At 52.0% G+C, this 24,847-nt stretch overlaps 1 protein-coding gene across 1 annotated transcript in view; it reads right to left on the bottom strand.

Moving 5' to 3' along the window:
• Positions 1 to 667: 667 nt before the first annotated feature.
• SLCO2A1 (solute carrier organic anion transporter family member 2A1) overlaps positions 668 to 24,847 on the bottom strand; it is an 82,376-nt gene continuing 58,196 nt past the window's right edge. Inside the window, exons 4-14 of the mRNA XM_049629797.1 lie at positions 21,423 to 21,650; positions 20,469 to 20,567; positions 18,016 to 18,152; positions 16,179 to 16,257; positions 15,460 to 15,624; positions 14,218 to 14,407; positions 12,139 to 12,304; positions 9,620 to 9,783; positions 6,157 to 6,221; positions 3,595 to 3,718; positions 668 to 2,640 (exon numbers count right to left, since the gene is read on the bottom strand). Coding sequence (XP_049485754.1) covers positions 2,520 to 2,640; positions 3,595 to 3,718; positions 6,157 to 6,221; positions 9,620 to 9,783; positions 12,139 to 12,304; positions 14,218 to 14,407; positions 15,460 to 15,624; positions 16,179 to 16,257; positions 18,016 to 18,152; positions 20,469 to 20,567; positions 21,423 to 21,650 — 1,538 coding nt within the window. The 3' untranslated portion in view covers positions 668 to 2,519. The remainder of the gene's footprint in view (positions 2,641 to 3,594; positions 3,719 to 6,156; positions 6,222 to 9,619; positions 9,784 to 12,138; positions 12,305 to 14,217; positions 14,408 to 15,459; positions 15,625 to 16,178; positions 16,258 to 18,015; positions 18,153 to 20,468; positions 20,568 to 21,422; positions 21,651 to 24,847) is intronic.

The following is a 24,847-nucleotide window of genomic DNA, read 5'->3' as shown; positions in this document are numbered from 1 at the left end:
TAAATTTCTCAGTGGCCTAGGCACAAGTGGGCGTCCCCAAGGTTCTGCTGCACTGATGGCCCACCACACAGGGTTTAGAGACCACCCACATCGGCCTCACATGAGGAGCCGGTTGAAAGTGCCACTCCTGGGCCCTCTTAGATCCACAGAGATCAACTCGGGGGCTAGCTGGAGAGGTCGGGAATTTGCATTTTAACCACATCCTCTATGAGTGTCTAGCACTCTAGGAAGTTCCTTCAGCTTTGCTCTAGAAGTGAAATGAAGGTGACACCATTATATTCTCTGCTGGCAATCAGAAGAAAAGATTTGCTGTGGAGCAGTAGCACTGGCTGTGACCAAGTGACCGATGATGATTATGATATTAATTCTGATTTATGTCATGGACTTAGCTGTTGGTGTTCAATTCCACTTACAGCTATAAACTCAGGCAGGGATTATTAGGCCTCCTGAGAGCCCAGGACCATGGGCTTTGACAGTTATCTGCAGAATGTCACTGAAGGAACAGGGAGCGTCTGCGGCCTGCTCTATACCAGGCTAATGGGTTGAGAGTCGCATTATCTCCGATCTCCATGGCTATGGGCCCCTGAGGTTGTGGCCTGGGCACCTTCTCTGGCCAGAAAGTACAGTTCTGTGGGCTCTCTGACAGATACACATGACAGTACAAATTCATAACCAAGTTATAGCAATAGCAAAATTATAATATATTAATAGCAATATCATAATAGAATAAAGCCTTGGGAGGGCAACCAATCTTCCAGAATCTGCAGGCTGGCATCTGATGTTTGTGAGCTCAGCTGAAGGTAGTGCCTTCAGAATTTGGTTACATCACAGCGAGAAGGACCAGGATTAGTTGCAGGGAATCATTTTCCAAGCAGACCCATTTTAAATGCTGAAACTGGCCCCTGAGGTTGCATGGAGCCTCCCTTCCTGAGTGAGATCTTTGGAAATAAAAAGGTGGCTTAGGTAATAAAGCCATCTCTAATGGTGGCTTTCACAAAGACTTCAGTCTCATGGCAGTTTGGCCACTGACATACATTTTTTGGCTTACTACCATATAAGCCGTTCTCAGAGGTGGCTTCTGGTATGCTTCTGAAGGGTTCTTCTAAGAGGAGTGGCACTCAAGAGAGTCATGTATGGCAATAACCAGTTCCCAGGTGCTCCAGAGGACATGGTGAGCCAGGTGTCTATCTGGCAAAGGGCCAGGTTCAGGGGCAACCTGGTGGGACACTGATGGCCAAGATCCTGTTCATAAGCTCTGGGCTCGTGCTGTGCCTCTCCTGCTGCTGTCCACTGAGCACACTCTGGAAGAAGGCCCAGTGTAGACAGAGGGAGGTGAGGGGAGGTCTCAGGAAAGCTCGGTGGAGCACCATGTACTAGCACTGCCTTGCACAAAGCTGCTTTGCAATAAATAAAATACTTGTTGATGAAAGGCCTCCTTTGTGGACTTCTAACTCTGAACCTTTCCCACATAGCAGCGGGGTAGTGCAACCCAGGCCCACAGAGGGGCAGTGAGAAGAGGCTGAGAAAATGTTAATACAAGCTTGTTTGGAACAGGGGAGCCGACCATGCTGGCCTCTATTTTGCGAGCTGCAGCTTGCCATCCAGCTTGGTAGCCCTTGACGTCCCCTCAGCTTCATCACTTCCTCTGCTGACATCTGGACTGCCCGTCTTTACTCTTTGACACACAGGGTGAGGTCCAGACAGGGAGGCCCATGTGAGGCCACCTCGTCTGCTCCCAAGAAAACTTGGGGAGGGTCTTCTCATCAGTCTGAGTCGAATGGTCTCGTCCTCACTTTGTGGGTGTGGGAGGTCGGGCTACGGACCACTTCACAGCCCTCCTCAAGTCTTCACCATGGTGTGGCTTTCTTAGCACAGAAGGGTCTAGAGTTAACGTGAACAGCATCTGGATGACCCACCCTCAGGTTTCTTGGTCCCTGCTCTGGTGCCTGAGGATGAGGGAACTGAGAGGAGACTGGCCATACTTCCCAACATGGCAGCTTCCAAGATGGCCTTTAAGAGCAGAACACAAAGATCTGAGGGGAAGGAGGCCAGCCCCTCCTGGGCTCCGTGCTGATGCCGAATGGAGACTCAAAGGGGCTACAGCCAGGCTCCCCTCTCCTCTAGCCTGGATCTGGCCATTAATCATAATCCAGCCCTCTTCCTTTTTCCTCTGGGAAGATATGCCTTTCCTCTCTCCACTCAGGAAACCACCCCCACCTCCCAAGGCTGGTGAGGGGCCGGGGCTGCTTCGGTGGTCATCCAGCACTGAGGAGAGCCTCCTGAGGATCCAGAGAAGACCTGGCCCTCCAGCTCAGTGCCCATCCGGCCCAGGTGCACAGTGGACCTAAGGAATTCTGGGGGAGGAGGAGGCAGGGAAGGCAAATGGTGACTGGGGTTTCTCTCTTATTTAAAAAACAAAAAGGAAGTGATGTGTTAACAGTGAATACAGGTGGGTGTTGGGGGGGCAGGGTCCACTTTCTGGAGCAGGGCAGTGGCCGGGCCGGGCCGGGCATCCAGAGTCAGATGAGGCCCGCAGCCTTCTCCTGCACATTGTATTCCTTGTTCCTCTTCACCCGCCAGCTGATGAACACGAGCAGCAGCGTACCCAGCGCCTTGTAGCCCACCTGCAGGCCCAGGTACCTGTATAGCAGGAGGAGGCGGGGCCAGTGAGGGGGTATGGAGGCTCTGTGGACCGGGTCCCAGGGCCATGGAGAAGAGCATCATCATTTCCACAGTGGCTCAGGGACTATGTTGTCAGGTAAGGATCCATTACCACCCAGCTGGGGACCACTTTCCTCATCTCTCTGACCCACGGGCAGGAGCCTCCCAGAGAATAGGCATGATATTCCCAATCCAGTAGTCCTTCCCCACCCCTGCACTGCCCCCCTCCCTGCTCCCCTCTCCCTGCCCCACCACGCTCCCAGGGCCAGAGACAACACTGTAGCCCCAGCCAGTTTGGAGCATCTGGTCCTCCCAGCATAGCCAGGAGACGGGTGTCTGCTCACTGCCCTCTTGGTCCAGCCCTCTCCCAGCCTTCTATGCCACTCTGACACCGTTTCCAGACTCTGTTCCACCCCCTCAAGCCCACTCTCCCCTCGGTTTCTGGTCTATATGGTGATGAGCAACAGGTGAGATGGCTGGAAGGGGTGCTGAGGCAGGTTAGGCCCACCTGCCCTTGACCTGTGCCATGAGCCACGGTGGGGCCACCTCTCTCAGAGCAGTGGGAGATGGCCTGCATCATTCCACAGCCACAGCCTCGCCTCAGACTCCAGCCAGTCCCTTTCCCTTTGACAAACTTCTTTCTGCTGCTGCCCCTCCTGAGGGACTATGGACTAGGGGCTAGCTCCCAGTAGTGTGTGCGTGTGCTGGTGGGCTCTCTCTCTCTCTCTCTCCATCACCTGGACGGCTCTCTGTCACCAGTGACCCCTGGTCCCTGTCCATGGCAGCGCCCCTCTAGTCCCCTCCCTCAGAAGCCTGGCTGCCCCCTCCCCGCCCCCCCCCCCAGAGCTGCCACAGCAGATGGCTGCCCTCTGCTCTGGGCTGGGGTCTGACCCCCCTCTCCAGCCCCCCCAAGGCGGGCTGCCGGGCCCTCACCTGTCTCGGAGAGCATCATTGTTGTAGTAGGCACAGGCCCCGCGCCTCCCTGAACACTGCAAGCTCCACCGGATGCAAGAGTAGTCAATGGTGAGGCCGTAGAGGGCTGGAGACGGCAGCCAGGCTGGTGTCGGTGGGAAGAGAGTTGAGAGAGTGCAGTCACATGGAGCTGCAGGCTGAGGCACCCGACTGGGTGACAGGAGAGCACACCCACCCACCCATCGCCCCTGTGTGGTTTGCCTGAATGAGACCAGCTCTGCCCCAGCCCTGGGAACCACAGTGACTTTGGAAAGTCGAATAGCTTCCCGAGAAGCACGAATTCCTCTTTCACTAGAGGCTTAGAAAAGCGACCTGAGCCATCCTTTCAGGGCAGTGAGTCACAGAGGCCACCATGATGCCAGCTCAGACATACCACATCGTTCTCATGCTGGATTGGTCCCAAGTGGAGATAGGCTGACCTCCACCTTGTGGCAGGAGCCTCCTGAGGGCATCGACTCCTCAAATCCTCACAGGTGGGTGGGTACCCTTGTCTTAAGAAGGAGGAAGGTGGGCATGGCTAGCTCACCGTTGCACAGCCGGGAGGGTCAGGGCTGGGCTCCGAACCCTGGTTTCCTCTGGTCCCACCTTTCACCACAACAGGCTGCCTCAGTGGCTGAGACAGCACCCCCACAAGACCCCCCACACTCTGACTGCTCAGAGCCTCTACCCCAGCCCCCTGAACTTCCCCACAGCTGAGTGGTGAGGCAGAGGCTATGCCGTCCTGGTGTTAAATATTCAGAATGACTCCTGTATTGTTAGCTATAGTTCTAGGCACTCTCGGGACTGGGGAGGGGCTTGTCCGGGATTCACACCCCAAACCCTGCCCTCAGAACAGTCTCCAGACTGTCTTTAGGGCCCTGTGAGAAGCTGCTTCAGGAGGAAAGAAAGAGGAAATCTGCTTGTGGCTCTACCCATAATGGGAACCTTTGAGAACCAGCCTCTCTACTCAGACCCTGCTCACTTCCAAGTCTCCAGCTAAGCGGGGGATGGAAACTGGCCACAAGGATTGTCCACCAAGGATGCTTCCCTAAATAGAAACAAAATCCAGAGAAATTTTCAACCAAATTTCAGTGGGTAATTTAAAACTTGCTGGGTTTTATCCATGTCCTTCTTTCCACCCCAGAGTGGGGCTGCGTTCATGGGTGATGAATGGAAATGCCTTCAGCCTGGATTTTCTAACTGTGGTTCCAGATGGAGTTGTCTGAGCTCCAGTGAGAAAACAAAGGCAGCAGGTGCTTTGAGCAGTGGGACCGTGACTGTTTTCAAGGCGGCTAGGAGAAGGTCCTCAGAGCCCGTCCTCGCTGCTGGCTGTGTTGGGCACAATGCAGGGTTTCCTTCCCAGCAGAGATTTTGGAGCAAGTTATACATGAATCATACATGACAGGCTAAATGACAGCAAGGAGGTGTGGTGATGGCAGTGCCTCTGCCACCAGGACAGGGTAGAGCCCACTGCCCTGCATTCTCCATGCTGGTAATACAGGCCTGAGGAGGAGGGTCCGAAGGCACGGTGCTGGAAGGAGGGGAGCAAGTGACCCGAGCCTGAGAAATCCCATTGAAAAGGCTGGTTCATTCCTCAAAGGTTCTCGCTCAGCAGGCCCCACCAGGGACATCACCAACACACCCCAGAACGATAATGGAGGGCCAAGCGCGGCCTGGCTCCTGGATAATAATGCACGGTGGGCCCTGAAGGGATTTCAGCATGTAGGGTCAGAAAGTCCACTCCCATAGCAACTGAAGTCCCTCTGGGGCAATTGCCATATTCCCCACTGCAGTGTGCACACACTGGGTCCTTCATACTCAGTTGAATTTAGTCCCTTTACTTGGTTTACCTGTCACTGCAAGAGTCTGCACATTAATTCCTGAATGTGTCAAGAAGGGAGGATCCAGCATGAGCCTCTGGGAAAGGGCAGTGAGGTCCACACATGCCCCAGCCTCCCCCAGACCATGCCCTCAGGGAGCTTGCCCTCGGGTGGGGGGTGGGGAGCATTACTGATCCTGTGCTCACAGCTCCATCCCTCCGGAGGGTGGGCTCTGGGCTGCTGGAGCGTGGGCAGGGCTTGTCGGCAGAGGCTTCCCCCCCCCCCCCATCCCACCTCAATGAGAAATATTTGCTGCATAGAGGCAAGGGAGGGAGTTTTGTAAAATGGGAGGGAAGCCAGGGCTGGGCTCAGCTGCTGTTCTGGGACAGGAATGCAGGGTTTTTGTTCCTACAGCCAGTTCTTGGAGAGAGATGAAAAAATACCTGCCTTCAATTCTTTATTAGGTATTCTCAGCTGTGTCCACTTTTCATTTTTCTTACATGGTTTTGTTTGGAATTAATGCCATAGATGGAATCTTTCCTAACCTCAAGGAACAGGGAAACCGTCCATATAGGGTCTTGGCCTTTGCTGATGCTTGATTATGCACAGCTTCTCTTCACAGCAGAGATGAGAGAGGGCTTCCTGCAGCCCCAACCTGCACTTCACAGCCCTCAGATGCCTGGTGCCACTCCCCAGGAAGGAAGGGGGCATCGCAGACACTTACCCAGCAGGCGCATCAGCAAGAACTGTACCCCAATGGCAAATGACTTTTCTTCCTGGTTCACCACGCTGTAAAGGAAGATTGGAAGTCAGCAGCCAGAGGACTGAGGGCTGTGCCTTCGCTCAGGGGCAGCCAACCTCAGAGCATGCCAGAACCTGCCCTCCAGTGGTCTGACAGCCACCTGACCGAGTGGATTCACCTCAGCCAAGTGCTCCTGTTGTTTATATCTGTGGTTCTCAAAGCATCATCGCTGGACCAGCAGCATGAGCACCTCCCCACACCCCAGGAACTTGTTAGAAAGGCAGATTCCCAGGCCCTACCTCAGACCTAAGAATCAGATCCTCTGGGAGTGGGGCCCGGCCATCTGTGCTTTAGGAAGCCCTCCACGAGATTCTGTTGCACACTCGCATTTGAGAACCACTGGTCCCTGTGACTTTCAGGGTTGCCCAGTGTCCCCTCCAAGAGGCAGAGGGCAGAAAAGGCTGGGAACGGACAGAAGGATGGGGAAGGGTGTGTTCAGAGCAGCAGGCCTGAACAACTCCCATGGAGTGTAAATAGCAATAAAGACAGCCCTGATGAAAGTCTAATTGAGGCCCCTGGGCTGTAGGCTTCTGTGTGCAACGAAAAGAATCCTCTCCCTGGGGCCAGCTTCCTGGGCGTGTGGCCTGTGCAGCCTCCCAGGCCCCAACCCTCAGAAAGGCCCCACGTTTGGTTTAACGGTCTGCTGCGGCCGTCTTGAAATTCTCAATAATTTTGGAACCAGGAGCCTCCCATTTTCATTCTGCACTGGATCCTACAGATTATGTAGCCAGTCTTACCCCTACCCTTCTTCCCTCAAGAGGGGATGAATGTTTGGCTGAGGAAGGAGATTCAGAGAGAGATGGGGAAGGTATCTGTCAGTTGTATTGCCAGGCCCTGCCATCCCAGCTGGGCATGGGGCAGAAAGGGAGGACACCCCATCCACAAGGTGGGGAGCCAGGAGGTGGCCTGCAGAGGCATCAGGCTTCTCTGTGCTCTGAAAACCCACACTCCTGGGTGGGTATCTGTGGGGGAAGGGCATTCGGGGCCGAGGGGACATCAAGGAAGGGAAGTCAGAACTAATCTCCAGGTCTCTGCACACGTTTTGTTCTGTCCCTACAGTCCTGCCAGCAGAGTGGAATGGGACCCTCTTCCAGTTCCTCTGAAGGAAGGCCCAGTGAAAAGAGTACTCATGGGGTGCAGCAGGGGAAAAAGACAGCCACTTGGGACCCCCCAGTGGAAAGTGCCTCAAATCTCAATCTAATGGATGCTCCCTTTATGCCTATAGGTCCCTCCAGTGGCCCAATTCATAAGTCTTGGTTATTGTCCCTGGGCAGACTCCCCTAGATTCTGAACTGAATGGGGCTTGGGCACCCCAGTTTGCCTTCTGATGGACAACTTGAGCCTCTTATGGTGTCTGCTGCCATTGGAGGTGAATTAACTCTGGCATTCTGCCCACTCTCTCCTTCCACATTTCTGGTGAAGCTTCCCTCCCAGCCTGTATTTCCATGCCTAGTTGGGGGTCAGGGTACAAACAACAGTTGGGTCACCTACAAAGTTATCTTTAAGCTTCACCTTCTCCACACTAAATAGCATCCGTTTTCCCATCTTTCCCAGTGGGATTTATCTTTAAACAATTTTGGGGTCCTGGGGCCTCTTCAATTTCGCTTCAGCTCCTGCCAGACTTAGAAGGGAGAGGTTTCCTAGGAAAGCCCATCCTGTGGTTGAAATGACACTCCTTCTCCACATCTTCCCTATCCCTAAGGCTTGTTGTAGTCCTCTGGGAGGCAGACTGCTCAGGGACTTCCCTGTGAAATTTCCTTATCCTGTTCCCTCTCCTCATCCTGGCCACCCACAGATCTTTCTCAGGGTTAGAGGGTCCTCCACGGCCCATCTGGTCCTGGTGCAAGAGGTAACCCCACCCAGGGGCCTCAGGTGAAAGTACTCATGCTTGGAATGCACAGGGTGGGGAGTGGTAGAAAGAGGGTACTGATGGTATTGGGAGAAGCAAAATGCTCTGGCTCTGAGCATCCCCACACGTTCCTGTGGAATATGCTAAGAACACAAGATTCTGACTGCTCTTTTTCTGTGCCATTTCTCAGGATGGTGGTTGCAATGAGCAACCTGGAGGCATGGGGTAAAATCTTCCCCTAGACAAAGAGCAGTCTTGGTCTATATAGCTGTGCCTCTCTCAAGCTCAGTGTTCCTCACTGTGTCATAAGCTCACTGCATGTGAAACATACACCTGGGTGCTCCAGGTCACCCCATGGGATGTGGGACACAAGGATAAATGATGTTCACGCTCCTTACTGTGCTGTGAGTAATAGTCCTTTATCTTTGAACCAGGAGTCTCCTGTCTTCTGCCAGCATTCTTGAAACAGTAACAAAAACAGGAGCTTGGTAGTTTGCAAGCTAACTTATAATTAGGATAAAATCCCAGGTCCTGACAAGCGGCTGCTTCTGTTCTTCATCTCCTAGACTTTTGGGAAAAATAGGTCATTGGCACCTAGCTACCTGTTAATGATTCTTAGAGTTTGGTTAATAGTGATAATTAACTAATATGTAGGATACCTTATATTTACAAGGCAATTTACCAGGTAATCCTAACACCAGTCCTTTCCTGTCAATTATCATTAACCTCTTTTCATAAATGAGGAAACTGAGGCTCGGTGAGGTTGGCATTCAGCCAACGCATGGCAGAGCTGGGTCTCTGATCCCAGCGATGGGCATCCAAATCCTGTGTTTTTCCCTTTCTTCTTTCAAGGTGGGTGAGGACAGGAAAGAGGCGGGCAGGGGTGGGTTAGGTGAACTTGGTTGAAATGTTTTCCCTTTTGCAGAGGATGAGGTGAAGGAAGGGTCAGTTCCCTGCTAAAACTTCAGAGACATTTCACCGCCACTGTAATGGAACACCTCTGTCCTCCCCTCCCACCTTGGCCAGCTTCTCCCTTCTGACTGGAGAACTTGGTCCTGGCTCCTCACACACTGGGCTTTTCTTATTTTCATTCTTCCTCATAGCCTTCATTCTGTCTCTGGAAAAACTTTTCACATTTTTCTTCCTTGATTTTGCGCATCTAACTCAATTCTCCTCCTTCTTCTCAGTTCTTCCAGGATTTAAATATGAGTGAATCTACAGGCATTTCCACAGCATGGAACCAGGCAGCCCGGCTTCATCAGGACTTAACTGTTCATGGCTCTGCCCTCCCAGGGCTGGGGTCTCTCAGTGCAGAGTGGAGGTGCCAACAGGGCACATGGGTGCCCTGAGACAGACTGAGGCAGCACAGTGAGGGGCTCTGCACCGAGTCTGGCTCGGCAGGGCCCCCGGCATTGTTGTGTTAGTATTACCATCCCACATCATCCAAAGAGCATTGCAGATTGGCGTTCAAAGGACTCTGAGGGAAAGGAAGGAGAGGCAGAAGCAGGCAGCATGGGGAAGGAGAGGCGCACTCACCGCAGAACCATCATGTAGAGCGGGTTGTGGGAGATGCAGGCTATGAGGGCCACGAAGGAGATGAGGAAGATGGCCGGGAGCAGGAAGTGGGCACAGGGGATGGGGCATGATCCTGTCTTGGCTGAAGAGGACGCCCCGGTCACACAGCTGCAGTTCAAATAGGTCTTGGGAAGGAGAGGGAGAGGGGAGGGGGAAATCTGCTGTTATTATTTGGCCTCCACACATGACAAACGCTTGCACCAGCTCTAGCCTAAGAGCCCCTCAAGTTTTGACAGCTCTGCCCTGGGGAGCTGGGCGATGCTGCATGTGGAAGCTGGAGAGCAGACCCGGTGAGGGGTTCAAGGTGCCCCATGGATACCACCTCTGACCTCTGTTTGGGCAATCAAAACCATCTTCACCAAAACCGGTCGTCTAGCATGGGCTGGGCCCCTCCAGCGGTTCCACTCACATCAGGACATGCAGGATCCCACTGCCAGGCAAGGCCTACCCAGCTTGGGACCAGGGGCTGGGAGGGCTCTCTTCAGGGCCAGGCTGGCCTGTGCCCAGCAGCAGTGGTTTCGTGGGTGGTTGTTCTTGCAGTTTGTGTGCTTATTGCACGGAAGGTAAGAAAGGTATAAATAGGAGACAGCAGTGGGAACCCAGCTGAATCCGCTGAGCTCTTCATCTGTTAGGCCTCTGCCTAAGCGGAACTCCTCCTGTCTGTGAAGGCCTCTAGCGAAGGAGGTCCCTGTCTCAAATCTGCAAGTCCAGATGGTTCAGCGCTCTTGTAAGACTGCCCTTGGTGGCCACTGCCTGTGACAGGTGGTCTTCACCTTACCTTTCACAGCATCTGATGGACTAGCCTATGACCATTTAAGTGTCATAGCAGTTACAAGGCTAGGACCAGAACTAAGGAGCTAGTATGCCTCCTTCTGGCAGACAGCAGGAACTACACACCTTCTTTGTTTTGGCTGCCAGGAAGCTCAGAAATAAGTTATGTGCAGTATGGCTATTAGTTCCCTCAGTCTGGATTTTTTTTTTTAACATAGATCTTTTCCCTTTGTAATTTACCGTCTGTTCTTGATATTATGCTAATGGCTCTGTGTAATTATTGGAAACCTGTCAAGATGATTTCTGGAAGCAGATGAGTCAGAGGTAAGTAAATAAAGATAAGGAAACCACAGAAGCCACCACAGACTCATTTGACTAGAAGGCAATGAAGAGAGCATCATGTCTGCACTCCTTGTCCTCCACCTGCCCACAGAGGTGGCTGTGGGAGCAGCCTTGCCCTGTGCTCTCAGAGGATGATGCTAAGTGGAGCTAGCCTTGTCCATGCCTTCCACACAGGCTTAAAGGAATGAGGCATATGCTTTTCCTTAGGGCATCTTTAGCAGAACTGAACAGACTTTCCATTGCTTTTAGGAAAAGGTAGATCCAAATCCTAGGCCTGGCCTGTCCAGCCTTGGCCTATGTGTGACATGCCTCTCAGCACCAACCCTGGCCTTCTCTGCTTTCTCCTGCACCCAGCTAGGTCATGCCCTAGGGCGTTGCTTTTGCTGTTTCTTTACCTGGAATGCCTCACTTCCAGGACTTTCTAGGGTCTTCCTCTTCTGGTTGTTCAGTTCTAATGTCACCTCCTCAGGGAGGCCCCCAGACACTCTCTGTCCATTAAGTCTCTTGGGGGCATGGGTTACATTCTAAAACTATCTTGTGCGTTTATTTGATAGAATGCAAACTCAGTGAGAGCAGGCACCTTGTCTGATGGGTTCACTGCTGAATCCTCAACTTCTGTGGCCATGCTGGATATTCACTAAATATTTGTTGAATAACTGAACAAATGTCTTGACTTGGTTTGCTGCTGAATGACCCTAGAATCCAAGAAGCATAGCACTCAGAGGGCTATTAGAGCCTTGCCAGGTGGGCATAGTGAATGTGGGTTGCACCACTGGAAGGCTGGTGGTGAGGAGATATATGACCTTGAACAGATGTGTCCCAGACTGAGGCCGGGTCCTGGGTTCTAGTCCCAGATCTGTCCCTAAATAGCTTAGGACTTCAGGTCAGTTGTGTGGCCACATGTAGGGGCTGACAGGTTCCACTGAATGCCCTAGGTCACACTTCCAGCTCTAACCTTCTGGGGCCACATCACAGAAGATCCTCTGCCCTCAGTTTATCTAGGCCTGCCTCTGTGGCTTTCCACACAGCCAGTATGCAGGATCCAGGATGCCCATTAGGATCCTTCGGGATGAGGCTCAAAGGCCTCAGCTGAAGCAGTTCTTTGGCTTGTTTCTGCTCTGAGCATTGTTAGGCCTCAGGAATGTGAATCTGTTGAACATCGGCCAATCTTTAATTGACTTTGGGCTGTAGGCATCTGGTCATGACCTTAGGGAAGGGGAGGTGGAGAGAGGGCGGGTGTGGCCCAGAGGCCAGAGGCTGGGAATGAGTGTGGGGCGGGTGGCAGTCTGCCCATCCTGGAGCCTAGGAGTGGTCTGCGAGGGCACATGCTAAGCACAGAGACCCCACAGGGCTTCTCCCACCCTTACCAGCTGCTTGGAGGCTACCGAGCTGACGTTAATCTCACTGCAGCCGGCGTGGCATGGGGAGAGGTACTCCACTCCATTGTCTCCGCAGACCGGGTGGAAGATGGAATCTGGGCACGAGCAGTCCTTGCGGCAGGCAGGAGGCTGCGGATGTATAGGACTTGATGTCCTGCCAGCAAAACAGGAAATGGGGAATCAAACAAAGCAAGACCAAAGAAAAGTCTCCTCACGCCAGCCCAGTGTGAGTTTCCCGCCTGTTTAGTGTGCCTGTGCGTCTCTGTCTTGGGCCAGCGCCACCCTGGGACCTGAATGATGCTTATCGGAGCTGATGGTGAATTGACTGCCTGATCAGGGCTCATGGCATCACCAGGTGCAGCTCAGCAAGGCATGGTCAGCGAACCCCACACTGAAGAAGGACGTCAAGACACCCAACCAGCCAGGACTCCAATGAAAGAGACGGCAGGTGCTACGCAAAGTCACAGGCAATATTTCCCTTCCCTTCTCCTTCATCTGTGCTCAGGCCGAGGGAAGGCTGGGGCTCCTTGAGGCAATCTGGGGTCGAGAGGGCTCCAGTCTCTGGGTCTATGGAGACATTGCCTAGGTCGCTCCACCCCCTGTGCTGCACCCAAGGGGGTTTCACCAGCTGACCTCACCATTCTCACCACCCCACCCCCCCACCCCCCCGCCACATCTGATGTTCATGATCGTCTCTGGGGAGGGTCGGCATAGGCTGACAAACCACAAGCCAGGGGGCTGCTAAAACAATGACACCACTGATAGTTAACAGTAATGGGGTGCCTCTTATGTGCCAGGAACCATGCTCACGGCTTTTCACACAGCCATCATGACAACTCTTCAATTAATTCCATTGTTTCTGTGATGAGAAAACTGCAGATGAGACAAGTAACTTTCCCCAGCTACAAAGGGCTGTGCCAGACTCTCCCCAGTCTGATGACAGAGCCCTGTGCTAAAAACACCCACTGAGGGGCGCCTGGGTGGCTCGGTCAGTTAAGCGTCCGACTTCGGCTCAGGTCATGATCTCGCGGTCTGTGAGTTCGAGCCCCGCATCGGGCTCTGTGCTGACAGCTCAGAGCCTGGAGCCTGTTTCAGATTCTGTGTCTCCCTCTCTCTCTGCCCCTCCCCTGTTCATGCTCTGTCTCTCTCTGTCTCAAAAATAAATAAACGTTAAAAAAAAAAATTTAAAAACACCCACTGAGAGCAGCCCAGGGGCTCCAAGCTCTCTCGGCCCCTCTCAATCCACAGTCAGCCTGCAGAACAACGCACCCTGGTGGTGGTGGGGGGGGGTCCCCTCCCTGAGCAGCCCTCCCTTCCCTCCTTCACCCACCAAAGACAGAAGAGGTAATTTCAGAGAAAAAGAGAAAACACCAAGACAGAAAGGTACAGTATGTCCAAACGTCGCAACCTTGTTAGGCAAAATGTAAAAGAAGAAGTCGTTGGAAGAGGCACTCAGGTAAAAACAAATGCTCTTTGTTCAGCACCCTTCCCTCACAGGCCCCTAAAGCTCTTCCTGAACATGACACCAGATTCAAAACTTAGGACCAGGTTGCTTTATGCAAACTGACAGGTGTACTTTACCTGCCCTCTTCCTCACCTGCCCTAATTTTGTTTGAGTCTGCCATCACTTTCATTGTTCTTTCCCAGATCTTTTCAAGTCCCCTTCTCTCATCTTTCTTCAGCAGCTCAAGGAGACTTTGTAATTGTAGCTGGCACAGAGCTGATGCTAAACATAGCTTATTTCCTGGTTCCTGAGGCTCACAGCCCTACAGATTCATCCTGAAACCAAATTAACCAGTTTTTGGTACTTCTTAAAAACAAAACAAAACAAAACAAAAGACAGAACTCTGACCCTGATTGCTGGTGACCCAGTAGGACTCTCTGATTTCTTTTCATAATTGAGCATATTATTCAAGGCCTCATTTTCTAAGTTGCCACACAGGAGATTAGATCAAAAGCGGAAAGGAGAGAAAGAGGAGTTGAGGAAGCAGAAAGGAAGATTCACGGCAGCCAGATCCAGGCTCTGGCCTCAGTGAAGGGGATCTTCTCACCTCTCATTCCCATTACCTGGGGGGGTAGACCTCCGCTATAGTGGGGGTAGAGCATCCCATGAAGAAGAGAGGGGCACAGAGGATCATGGAGATGGTGATGATGGTGGCAGCCACGCGGGGAATGGTTTGCAGAGAGAAAACGAAACGTTTCATGAGGATTCCTCCAAACAGCATCCCCAAGGCCGCAGCAGGGAGGTTTACAGCACCTACAGGTAAAGAGAAGCTGGTCTGGGTGTACAGGACTGGGAGTCTTGTGAGGAGCCGCAGACATTGAGCTGAGCCATGGACAAGGATACACGACTACCTGGAGGGACATTTGATACATTCAAATGCTGTGGTAAGAGCTGACATTAATTCAGCGCTTACTGTTTGCCAGACACATCTACAGAGTTCTCTTGATGTAGCAGATTGTCCTGCTTGTGCAAAGGATACAGAAATAAATGGGGCCCTTGCAGTCACAGGGATGTGGGTTGAATGTGCATTTAGTAAGTGCTTTTCATTACCTGGCCCCTCACTGCACCCTCACTGTGACCACATGAGTCACACAGTGGTGCTCCCTGCCTGATGTGCCGGTTGGTGCCTGAAAGCTAGAGGGGTGAGACCCTGGCCACCTTGCCACATCCCTATGGTCAAGCTCACCTGTGGATTGGGCTCAATAATTCACTTCGGTACTTGGTTGGGACCACATCAGTGATTCTCAATCTCAATTGGCAAAAAATACCAATGCTGGGCCCCACCCAGAGATTCTGCTTTCGTTGACTGAGGGTGGGGCCTGGGTATCTGTACTTTTTAAAGCTGTCCAGGGGGTCCTAAAGTGCAGCCAGGGTGGAGAATCACTGGGCCACATACTCCTTACCCAGGCGAATGTATTCAAGTCCTTGGTGAAGAAGGGAAAAAACCAGGAGGCATTTTGCCTAGTCCCAAATTACACCTTTCTCTTTCCTCTGTTGCCCCGGATGATGTCAGGACCTTTGAGAAGCCCTTAGGCTTCCAGCCCCTCTGATGGAAAGGAAGGCAGACCCCAGCCTCTGCCTCTCCCTGCCTGGAATTATAGGGGCCCCAGAGATCTGCCAAAGACCTTCTAGATGGCTAACCAGGAAAAGTGTCCTTAAAATTCTTTCCCCAGGGCCACAGTCCTCTTCTGGCTCTTATCTGTGTCCGGTCTGGCCTCACCCATCCTGTATGGGCGGCAGAGGGCCCAGCCTCTCCTTCAGGCAGGCCCCCTAGCTCCTACAGCGCCCTCACCCTCTGGACTCACCGATGAGGAAGTTGGCATAGGCTGCGGAGGCACCATACTGCTTCTCCAGAAATTTGTTGAGGAATGTGGAGAGGCCGGCAATGACAGAGGAGAAGGTGCACTGGGCCAGGACCACCAGCATGAAGAGCGGGTTCATCAGCAACCTCAGGAAGATGCGGGGAAACCCTGTAATCAGATGGCTGTCAGGGGCCAGGCCTTCGTGGTAGTCATCCCAGGGGTACCTTGATACTAGGTCACTGCCCTTCCTCCTCCTCCAGGCAGCTCTCCTCTCTTTCTCATGGCAGATCTGAGGCACCAAAGTGTTCAGTGGCCAGTCTGGGGGCACAGAGCCGCTCGACTCCCACTCAACATACTCACAGGCTAAGTAAAATGAGGACATGCCTACAGGATATCAGGCGGAGGCTGGATAGAAATAGGACTAACACCGGGAACATTCTCCTCACATGACAGCCACCTCCATGTGAAAGGAGGGGAGAGAACACGGGGCCAGACCATGGAGGCAGGGCTGACTGCTAAATCTGAGTCTCCTGAGACCTGCAAAGAAGCAGTCACCAGGACCCCTGGCAGAACCCCTCCTGGGAGATGGGCCAGTTACAGACCACCTGTTCTTACTGACCTTCACCACACACAACACCACATGGGCTGGGGTACCTCCTGAACCTCCCTCAAGACAGACCCCCACCCCCCACCTCCAGGGCTTTGCCAGGTCAGTCAGTTACGTTTAATGAAATCCAGCAGGGAGCTTCTTGGCTTGACCTCGTCCATCTTCCTTGCCTCGTCCACTATGGCAGGAGACCTCTGAAGGCAGCGAAGGAGGTAAATGTTAATGTCCAAGGCTCCTTGTCATGACCCTTCCCTGGGCCCTTGACCCTTCTGGTCTCGGTGGCTCAGGGATGGGCAGCAGTGAGCTGCCCACCCCAGGTGGGTGTGGGTGTGGGTGTGGGAGGGCACCCAGAGAATGCTCTCTTGAAACGAACACCACCTGCATGTTACTGAACCCAGAGTTGTGGCTGCCGGCCAGAACACATCTATGCCAATGCCTCCTGAAATACCTCTGAGCATGTTATCACCTCTAACTTTCCCTTGACTGATGCCAAAAGGTATCTGATCAGATCTCACTCCCTGTCTCTCTGTCGTGGCTGCACTGCTTCCCTGTCCTCAGATTCCATGGGCTTCAGGCTTCTGGGATACACTGGTCTAGAATGACCTCTGTTTCCAGCTCTTTCTTTCTATCTCCTCTATGGAGTCACTGCTTCCTTCTGGGCCCAGAGTTGAGTCCTGCTCAACCAAGGCTTGGTCCCGGCCCCTGGCCCATGCTTTCTGTTCATACCACTTCAGTGAGCTCGCCTACCACTTATGAACTCGTCAGCTGCAGCTCTGCACCCCTACACAGGTGTGCACGGCCCCCCAGGGGAACACACTACCAGGCGTGGGAGCTCCCATGCACTGAGTGCTTAGTCCACATCGGACACCGTGCCCAGCATGCCACATGCACTGTCACTCCTCATGGCCTCCTCTGAGACAGGTGCTCTATCTCCAGTATTGTAAAGGAAACTTAGACACGAGGAAGCTTGTCCAAGATCACTTGGCAAGGTTTTAAGTGACACACCAGGACTCAGACTCAGGTTTGCCTGACTCCAGAACTACCACGATGTACTGCCAACGTCCAAAACTGTTCCTCAAGACAAGCGAAGGCTCTCCTACCCCTGTTCCTCCTCCCACACAGGGGCCTACATCTCACTGCCCAATGTGGAGCTTTGGCTCAGAACCTTGATGCTAACTTCGGTCCCTCTTCTCCTCCAGTCTGGCTCACTGCTGAGTCCTTGGCACCCCCTCCAAGAATATCTCTGCCTGCCCTTGCCTCAGCTGTCCAGCAACCACTGCCCCGGTGCTCGGTCTCATCCCCTGTCTCTACACCGGCTTTTTCAGATGGTCAGCCTTCACTCCTCCCTGACTCCCTGACCTTCAACCCAGCTGGCCACCCAGTTACTGCAGTGCCCCAGAACTTTAAGTTTTAGACCCTCAGCCTAACATCAGAGCCCCACCAGACTTCTCTGTTTTCCATTTTCATCCTTTCCTGACTTCGTCCCCAGCAGACAGGGCTGGCAGACACATGGAACGTCCAAGTGCTCAGAGTAAGCTCACTCTCAGGCCACCCTTATGCTCTCTAGCTCTAGGAACCCCCTTCCCACTCAGTCCTGCAGGTTCATATGGTGCCAGGTCATATATTCTGCTTTTACTAGCTCTTAACTCTTCATCACAGTTTAGATGAACTCATTTGTTCAACTACTCATGTAGTTTCCCAAACTACATTCCCTGAAGCTGTCCTGATACCTGAGGTGTTGAAGTGGTAAGGGGACACTGGTGAGAACCCATCTTTAGGGAATTCCCAGCACTCTCACCTAAAGCCTTTGAGAAGTCCTGTATCATGCAACTCATTTAGATTTCATGCAGAATTTGCATAAATTGCTGCAGCTTCTCAGTTCAGTTTAATTTGATCCCCACCTCCCTTTCTTGAAGTTCTATAGGTAGAGTCAGGGGTTCTCAGAACCTTACCTCCACTTCTCTGATCATTGTTCGAGGAAAGAAAAAAAAGGGGAAAGAGGTGAGAACCAAGGAGGCTGAGGAGATGAGCAGCCCGAGCCACCAAGCTCCAATCCACCGGGGGTCTCCGGGGCTCAGGTTAACTGCAGCTGGAGAGAAAGCAAAGGGAACAAATGTTTTCTGGATGAATACGGAATCTCACTTAACTGGAATGAGGGCCTCTGATCAAGGGAACTTTCCTCCCATGATAGAGAAGAGATAAGCCATGAGCTAGAACCTGGGTCAAGACAACATTCCCTCTCCAGGCCATCTGGTCTCCAGAGCATAGCGGCCACTCTGCATAAAGGAGAGCATCAGAGAATCCCCAGGCTGAAGGAATCAGAACCTTGGCCTCACCTTATTTTATTCCAAACCCCTGGTAGGAATAATAGCAAAGGAGGCTGCATCCATTCTCCTCTAACCAATCAGAACACTGAGGACCAGAGAAGTCAACCTTGCCCTGGTGCAAGGTTAAGGCTAGTGAGTGCCATTTGATTGCTCAATTTTAACCATTCTTAACCACTGAGTGCTACTGCTTCCCAACTTTATTGACCCTAAGAAAGGAGTCCCCATAGTCCTTAGGAGGAGCCTGAAGGAACAACCATCATCAGAGTGGGCTCCTTAGCCTCCAAAGGAAATGGTTTTCCTGGCAGGTCTCCCATCTGCATCTGAGAGTCTGCCATTGTGTTTCTCTTTGTAAAGAAACTACAGGGGCATAGAGGGAAGGAGAAGGTAGCAGTATGGCCCTCAGCCAAACAATGACAGACATCTCTAGGCACTGTCCCTGGTACTGAGAGCTCAGCTGCTAGTCTTTTGGGGCAATAAGAGGCAAGAATCAACTCAGGAAGTGCCAGTAAAAGGGCAAAGATGGCTTGACCCTGAGGCAGAAAGCTCCTCCTAGCTTTTCCCCATCATGTGAAGTCAAGGCAGGAGATACCGCAAGGAAGGCATCACGGTCTGATGGTCCCCAGGAACAGGAGTCTGTGGACTCTGGCAGCATGGCAGGTTTAATGCCTGTCTACATTCTTTGTGAGATGGGCAGACCCTGATCTGTGTGTGAAGAACTGTTGAGAGCATTATTCCTGAGGGTCTGGCTCAGACCTGCCTTCCAGCCATATCTTCTGGCTGGCAGGAACTTTATGTATCACCCTCACACCCCACACACATTCCACCTTTTGGCTTTGTCCACGAGTTTTTCTCCACCTGGAGGGCCTTCCCTCCCAGTACTACCTGCAGAAATCCCACCCATCAGTGGGGCTTGACGCAGACATCAGCTGCCTGAGAAGCCCTCCCTGCCCACCTCAGAAAGTAGCACTGTCTCCTGCCTGCTTGGAGCTTCCAAAGCACTTCGCCCGCCCCTCTGTTATAGTGCTGGCCCTCCCTGCCTTGTGGGAGGCTGGGTGCCATGGAACAAGCTTACAAAGTCAAGGAGCCCTCGCAGGATTCATCATGGGGCTGGCTCCATGAATGGTTAACTCAGTGCTTGTGCCCTGGTCTATGGATTGTATTTTCTCTTTCTAAGATACACAGTGATTTAGTCCATACCATTTTGTGAAGAACAAGAGCTCACACCTGTGAACCTCTTAATATATATCAGGCATGTGCTAATCCTTACAACGACTCTATTTTACTATCACTAGCCCCATCTTACAGATGAGAAAACTGAGGCACAGAAAGATAAAGACACTTGCTAGAGAGCACTCAGCCAGTGAGAAGTGGAATCAGCATTAGACACAGGTTGTCTACTACCAATGTCCACAGAGTTAAACACGATGTTATACCCTTCTGGATGTGACTCATAATCCATGTGTATATTTTGTGTACTGCTTGGTTTTTTTCCCCTCAAAACAGCTCTTATCAGATCTTTTTTTTTTAAACAATCAAAACCATCTTAGAATCAAAGAACCATAACACTATTTTTTTTTTTTTTTGGAGAGAGAGAGAGACTGAGCACGAGTGGGAGGAAGGGCAGAAAGAAAGAAGGAGACACAGAATCCAAAGCAGGCTCCAGGCTCTGAGCTGTGAGCACACAACCAGACGCGGGGCTCAAACCCACGAACCATGAAATCATGACCTGAGCTGAACTGACTGAGCCACCCAGGTGCCACCCCCATAAAACTATTTTTAATACCACCACCAAGACGGGCAGCTGTGTTAGCAACACCTGAGGCCCTGCTCCAGGTCTCAAGGTGTCCTGTTACAAACTTCTTGAGGACAGAAAGTGTGTTTTCCAGCCCAGCCTGGGAAGAGGAGGTGTGCTGTCTGCTTCTGGCTGGCTGTCTGAGGCTCTGCAGGAGTGAATGAGTGAGTGAAAGAGGAGTCCTGAGCATCTGGAGTTGAAGTTTCATTTTTTCCTCGACTGTCTGGGGCTTGGGAGGCTGCTTCGTGGAACTGGTGATGGAATGGGCATCCTCGCCCACACTCACCTGTGTCCACTCTGCCGTAGTCCACGAAGATCTGCAGCATGACGGAGCCCAGCAGGTACCCGAAAGCCGGTCCGAATACAGAGATGGCAAATAAGATGGCTGGAAACGGGAGCAGAGAAAGGAGGCTGAGGAGACTGAAAGGGTACCAGGTTCTTTCCCTAGCTGAGGGATTCCTGAGATGTCAGGAATCTGTCCCCTGGCCCTGACAAGTCCACACTGAAGGCATTTCCCATAGACAAGACCAGAATCCCTCAAGGATGCGCACAACCAAAACTGTTTCTCCTCCAGCCAGCTGCCAGAGAAATCCACTTGCCGAGAGGAAAAGCCTCCTCAGCATTTAAAGTTTGCTGCTGGGGGTGCTGGTGGGTGAAGCTTCCTGCAAATGCAGGAGCTGTGGGGCCACCAAGTGGGTGGGTGTGCCCTGTCTGCTTTGGGATGTGGGCCCTGAGAATGCTCAATGTGCCGTGCTCTAAGGGAAGGATGGGGCTGTCAGATGGTCATCTGTTATCTGCTTTGCTTTTGCTTCTTTGAAGCCAAACTGCCCCTAAGTGGACGGTTTGAGAAGACATGTGTACCCCGGCCCGTGCCTGGAGGACAGGACGATAATATTAAGGGGCTGATAAAGGAGCTGCCGTGTGCCCAGCATGCGGCTCAGTGGTTATATACATTACTTATGTAATCCCACAGCTGCCCAGTGCACAGATACTATTGGCCCTGTTCTGTAGGTGAGGAACCTGGGGCCCTGGGGCCCAGCCACCTGCCCAGGATCACACATCTGGTAGATTAACAGAGCTGGCCTTCAAACCAGATCTATTTGCCCCCCAAAGCTCTGCCCTCATTTGCTGTGTTGTGGCACAAAGAGGGTTAGGCCTCAATTCAGTCCCTCAGGGCCTGAAGGAGTGCCACATCAGGACTGGGCCCCTCCCCACAGCCTTCCTCAAGCTTGTGACTCACAGATGTACAGGGGTGAGTTGTTGGGCTCAGAGAAGTCATCCACGTAGGAGATCCCGAATGGCTGAATGGGAACTGTCCCAACGCCTGCCAGCAGCTGGGCGACCACCATGAGACCCCACATGCTGCTGGTCTCCTTCCGGGAGTCCCGGGCGGTGCTGTGGCACTTACTGGGGGGCAGGTCCTGCCAGTGCTTCTGACAGAGCTCAGCTTGGAAGCGGCTGCTGTTCCCTGCAATGAGAGAGCATGCCGGTTACCACCACCCCAGTCTCCGGGTTCCACCAGCCGGCCTCTGAGGCTGGCCTTTCTCCCAGGCCTTTTGAGAGTGAGTGGAGGTGACAGAAAGGTGAGTGTGGGCTTCCTGTCCTGCAAGCAGCCCTTCCTAGGTGGAAGAGGACACTATCCACTCATGGGGAACCATTCTTTGTCCTCTATGGGTAACAGGCAGGGAGCTGTGCATGGAGACCAATACCATAATTCCTGGAGGAATCCCCCAGTTGCAAAAGGGGGATCCAGGATCAAACCACTTACCAGCCTGAAGTGCTTTGTGCTCAGCCTCAGGCCTGGGGTCCCCAGGGTGTGGCTCTCTTTAGCAGGACAAAGGTTATTCTGTCTCACAGAAGACAGTGTCACCCCCACCTTGGATGTGTCCCTCCTGTGTCATGACTCCTGGAGCCTGATTCCTGGATAAGCCTGGCACTGTGTCATATTGGAGAGCCTTTTGCCAAAGGCATTTAATGTCCTTACCAAACATGGGCAGCAATCAAGAATCATACGACTTGGGAAGCTGGAAAGGACTTTGAGACCTTCTAGTTCAATCTCTCCTCTTACAAATGGGGAGCCAAGACTGCACACCCAGGAGCCAGGCTGCACCTTAGACCCTTCTGTGAGGCCCCCAGAAACTTCCAGTGGGCACCATGCTGCCTGTGGCTGTGGGGACCTGGTCAGGCTGGACTGCCATCTCATGCCCACACCAACCAGTAAGCACTGTCAGCTCTCCAAGGCCTTGAGAGCTCTTGAGGACTCCCTTCCCATAAGATCCCTTCTTTACTTACCTTGTCCAGGCCAATGGAAACCACTGAAGTCACCAATCTTGCTCTACTAACACGATTTCCTCTAATTCTCATTTGGGATGCTCCCAGAGAGGGTATAGCCCTGATCTTTGTGGGCCTCAAAGCCTTACAGAGAGGAAATATGAAGGCTGTGGACCAGATCTGCCCCTCATGCTTTGCCCAGGGCTGCTCTGGATGGTGGGGCTAGGGAGGTTCTGCCCTCCTCATTGCCCTCTCTCTTCCCCCAGGCACAACATGCTCTGTACAGCCTGGCCCCGCCCTCACCTGTCTTATACGCTGGTGTTTGTATAAGACACACTTGAAAACTGCTGGCCTGCAGGGTTCCCCCATCAAACAGGGAGTCCTGTCCCAGGAACAGCAAGGGACGGCAAGATGTCTTCTTGTCAGGGCCATCCAGACAGGGAGAAAGCTTGGATGCTAAGTCATGAAAAGACTACTGGACCAAATTTCATTCGTCCTCAGTTGTTCAGTTATTTGGCCAATAGTGAGTATGGGCAGACACACCACTCAGGTGAGGACAAGAAGGTGACTGAGACAGGCATAGGTTCTGCCCTTACAAATTCTCCAGCCTTTTGTGGTACACAGATCATTGAAGGAGCACCCACAATAGTGCCTGATCCAATCAAAACCCAATGAGATATCTTTGCACACTCATCAGAATGGTCATTGTGTGTGTGTGTGTGTGTGTGTGTGTGTGTGTATAAACCAAAACAGAAAACATCAAGTATTGGGTAAAGATGTGGAAAAGTTAAGGCCCTTGTACGTTGCTGGAAGGAATGTAAAATGGTGCAGCCATATGGAAAACAGTATGGCAGTTCCTCAAAAAATTTAAAAATATAACTACCAGGGGCCCCTGGGTGGTTCAGTTGGTTAAGCATCCGATTCTTGATTTTAGCTCAGGTCATGATCTTGCTGTCTGTGGAATCGAGCCTTGTGTCAGGCTCTGCCCTGGCAGTGCAGAGCCTGCTTGGGATACTCTCTCTTCCTCTCTCTTTGCCCCTCCCCTGATCACACTCTCTTTCAAAATAAATAAATAAACTTTAAAAAAATACAACCACCATATGATTTAGCATTTACATTTTTGGGTATATACTCAAAAGAATTTAGAGCAGGACTTGAACATTATACCAGCCTTCATAACAGAGTTATTCACAATAGCCAAAATGTAGAAATAATCAATGTGTCCATCAATGGATGAATGGATAAATAAAATGTGATATAGACACACAACGGAATATCACTGAGCCTTAAAAAGGAAAGGAATTCTGACACGTGCTGCATACACAATGGAAGACCCCTGAAGACATTATGTGAACTAAAATAAGCCAGGCACAGAAGTACAAACATCGCATGACTCCACTTATATGAAGCAACTAGAATAGACAGATTCATAGAGGCAGAAAGTAGAATGTTGGTTACCAGGGGCCAGGGGCAAGGGGGAATGGGGAGTTGGTGTTTAATGAGGACAGCTTCAGTTGGGAAAGATGAAAAGTTCTGGAGATGGATGGTGTTGACAGTGGTACAATAGTGTAAATGTACTTAATGCTGTTGAACTGTACGTTTAAAAATGGTTAGAATGGTAAATGTTATGAGATTATATATATATATATATATATCTCCACAATAAATAATATAGCTTGGTCCACATGAGTTGGGAGAGAACAGAAGGCACGTAGGAGGAGCACCATACCCAGTGTTGGTTGGGAGAGGGTTTGGGAAAAGATTCCTGGGGAAGATGGCCCTGAACTAAGAGGAAGCAAAGGGAGTAGACAAAGATTGGTAGTGAGGAGGACTGAGAAGCAGCTTGTGGCAGGGCTCAGAGATGTGGGTAACACGCTCCATGGCACAAAATGAAGTTCAGGGTGGTCAGCATGCAAGTATACTCAGGGTGAGGCATGGCTGCTTCTGGAGGGCTTGTGTGTGCTGGGAAGGGGCATGGATTGTTTCCTAAGGAAAGTTCCAGAAGATCATGAGTGGTGGTAATGCAACGAACACACTGGAGGGATTAAGACCAGTTTGCAAGGCCCCTGTGTAGGGAGTGGAATTGACCTGGTAAAGAGATATTTCAGTGGCAAAATAGGTAAGGCTGTGCATTCCAGGAGGGGCAGGGGGTGCTGGCCGCTCCGTGGTTATGTAGATGGTGACGCACAGCCCAGAGGCATATGTGAGACACAGGCCAGGCTGGCTGCAGGAGTGCAGGTGTGTGACAAATGAAGGAGTGGAGAAGTATTTTTTTCAAGAGTTGTAGTTCTTGGAGTGCCTGGGTGGCTCAGTCGGTTGAGCATCCAACTTTGGCTCAAGTCATGATCTCACAGTTCGTGAGTCTGAACCCCATGTCGGGCTCTGTGCTGACAG

This window comes from Panthera uncia, chromosome C2 (assembly GCF_023721935.1).
Source record: "Panthera uncia isolate 11264 chromosome C2, Puncia_PCG_1.0, whole genome shotgun sequence".
Classification (NCBI taxonomy): Eukaryota; Metazoa; Chordata; class Mammalia; order Carnivora; family Felidae; genus Panthera; species Panthera uncia.
The sequence above is the reverse complement of the archived record's forward strand: the minus strand, read 5'-3'. Positions and strand labels throughout refer to the sequence as shown.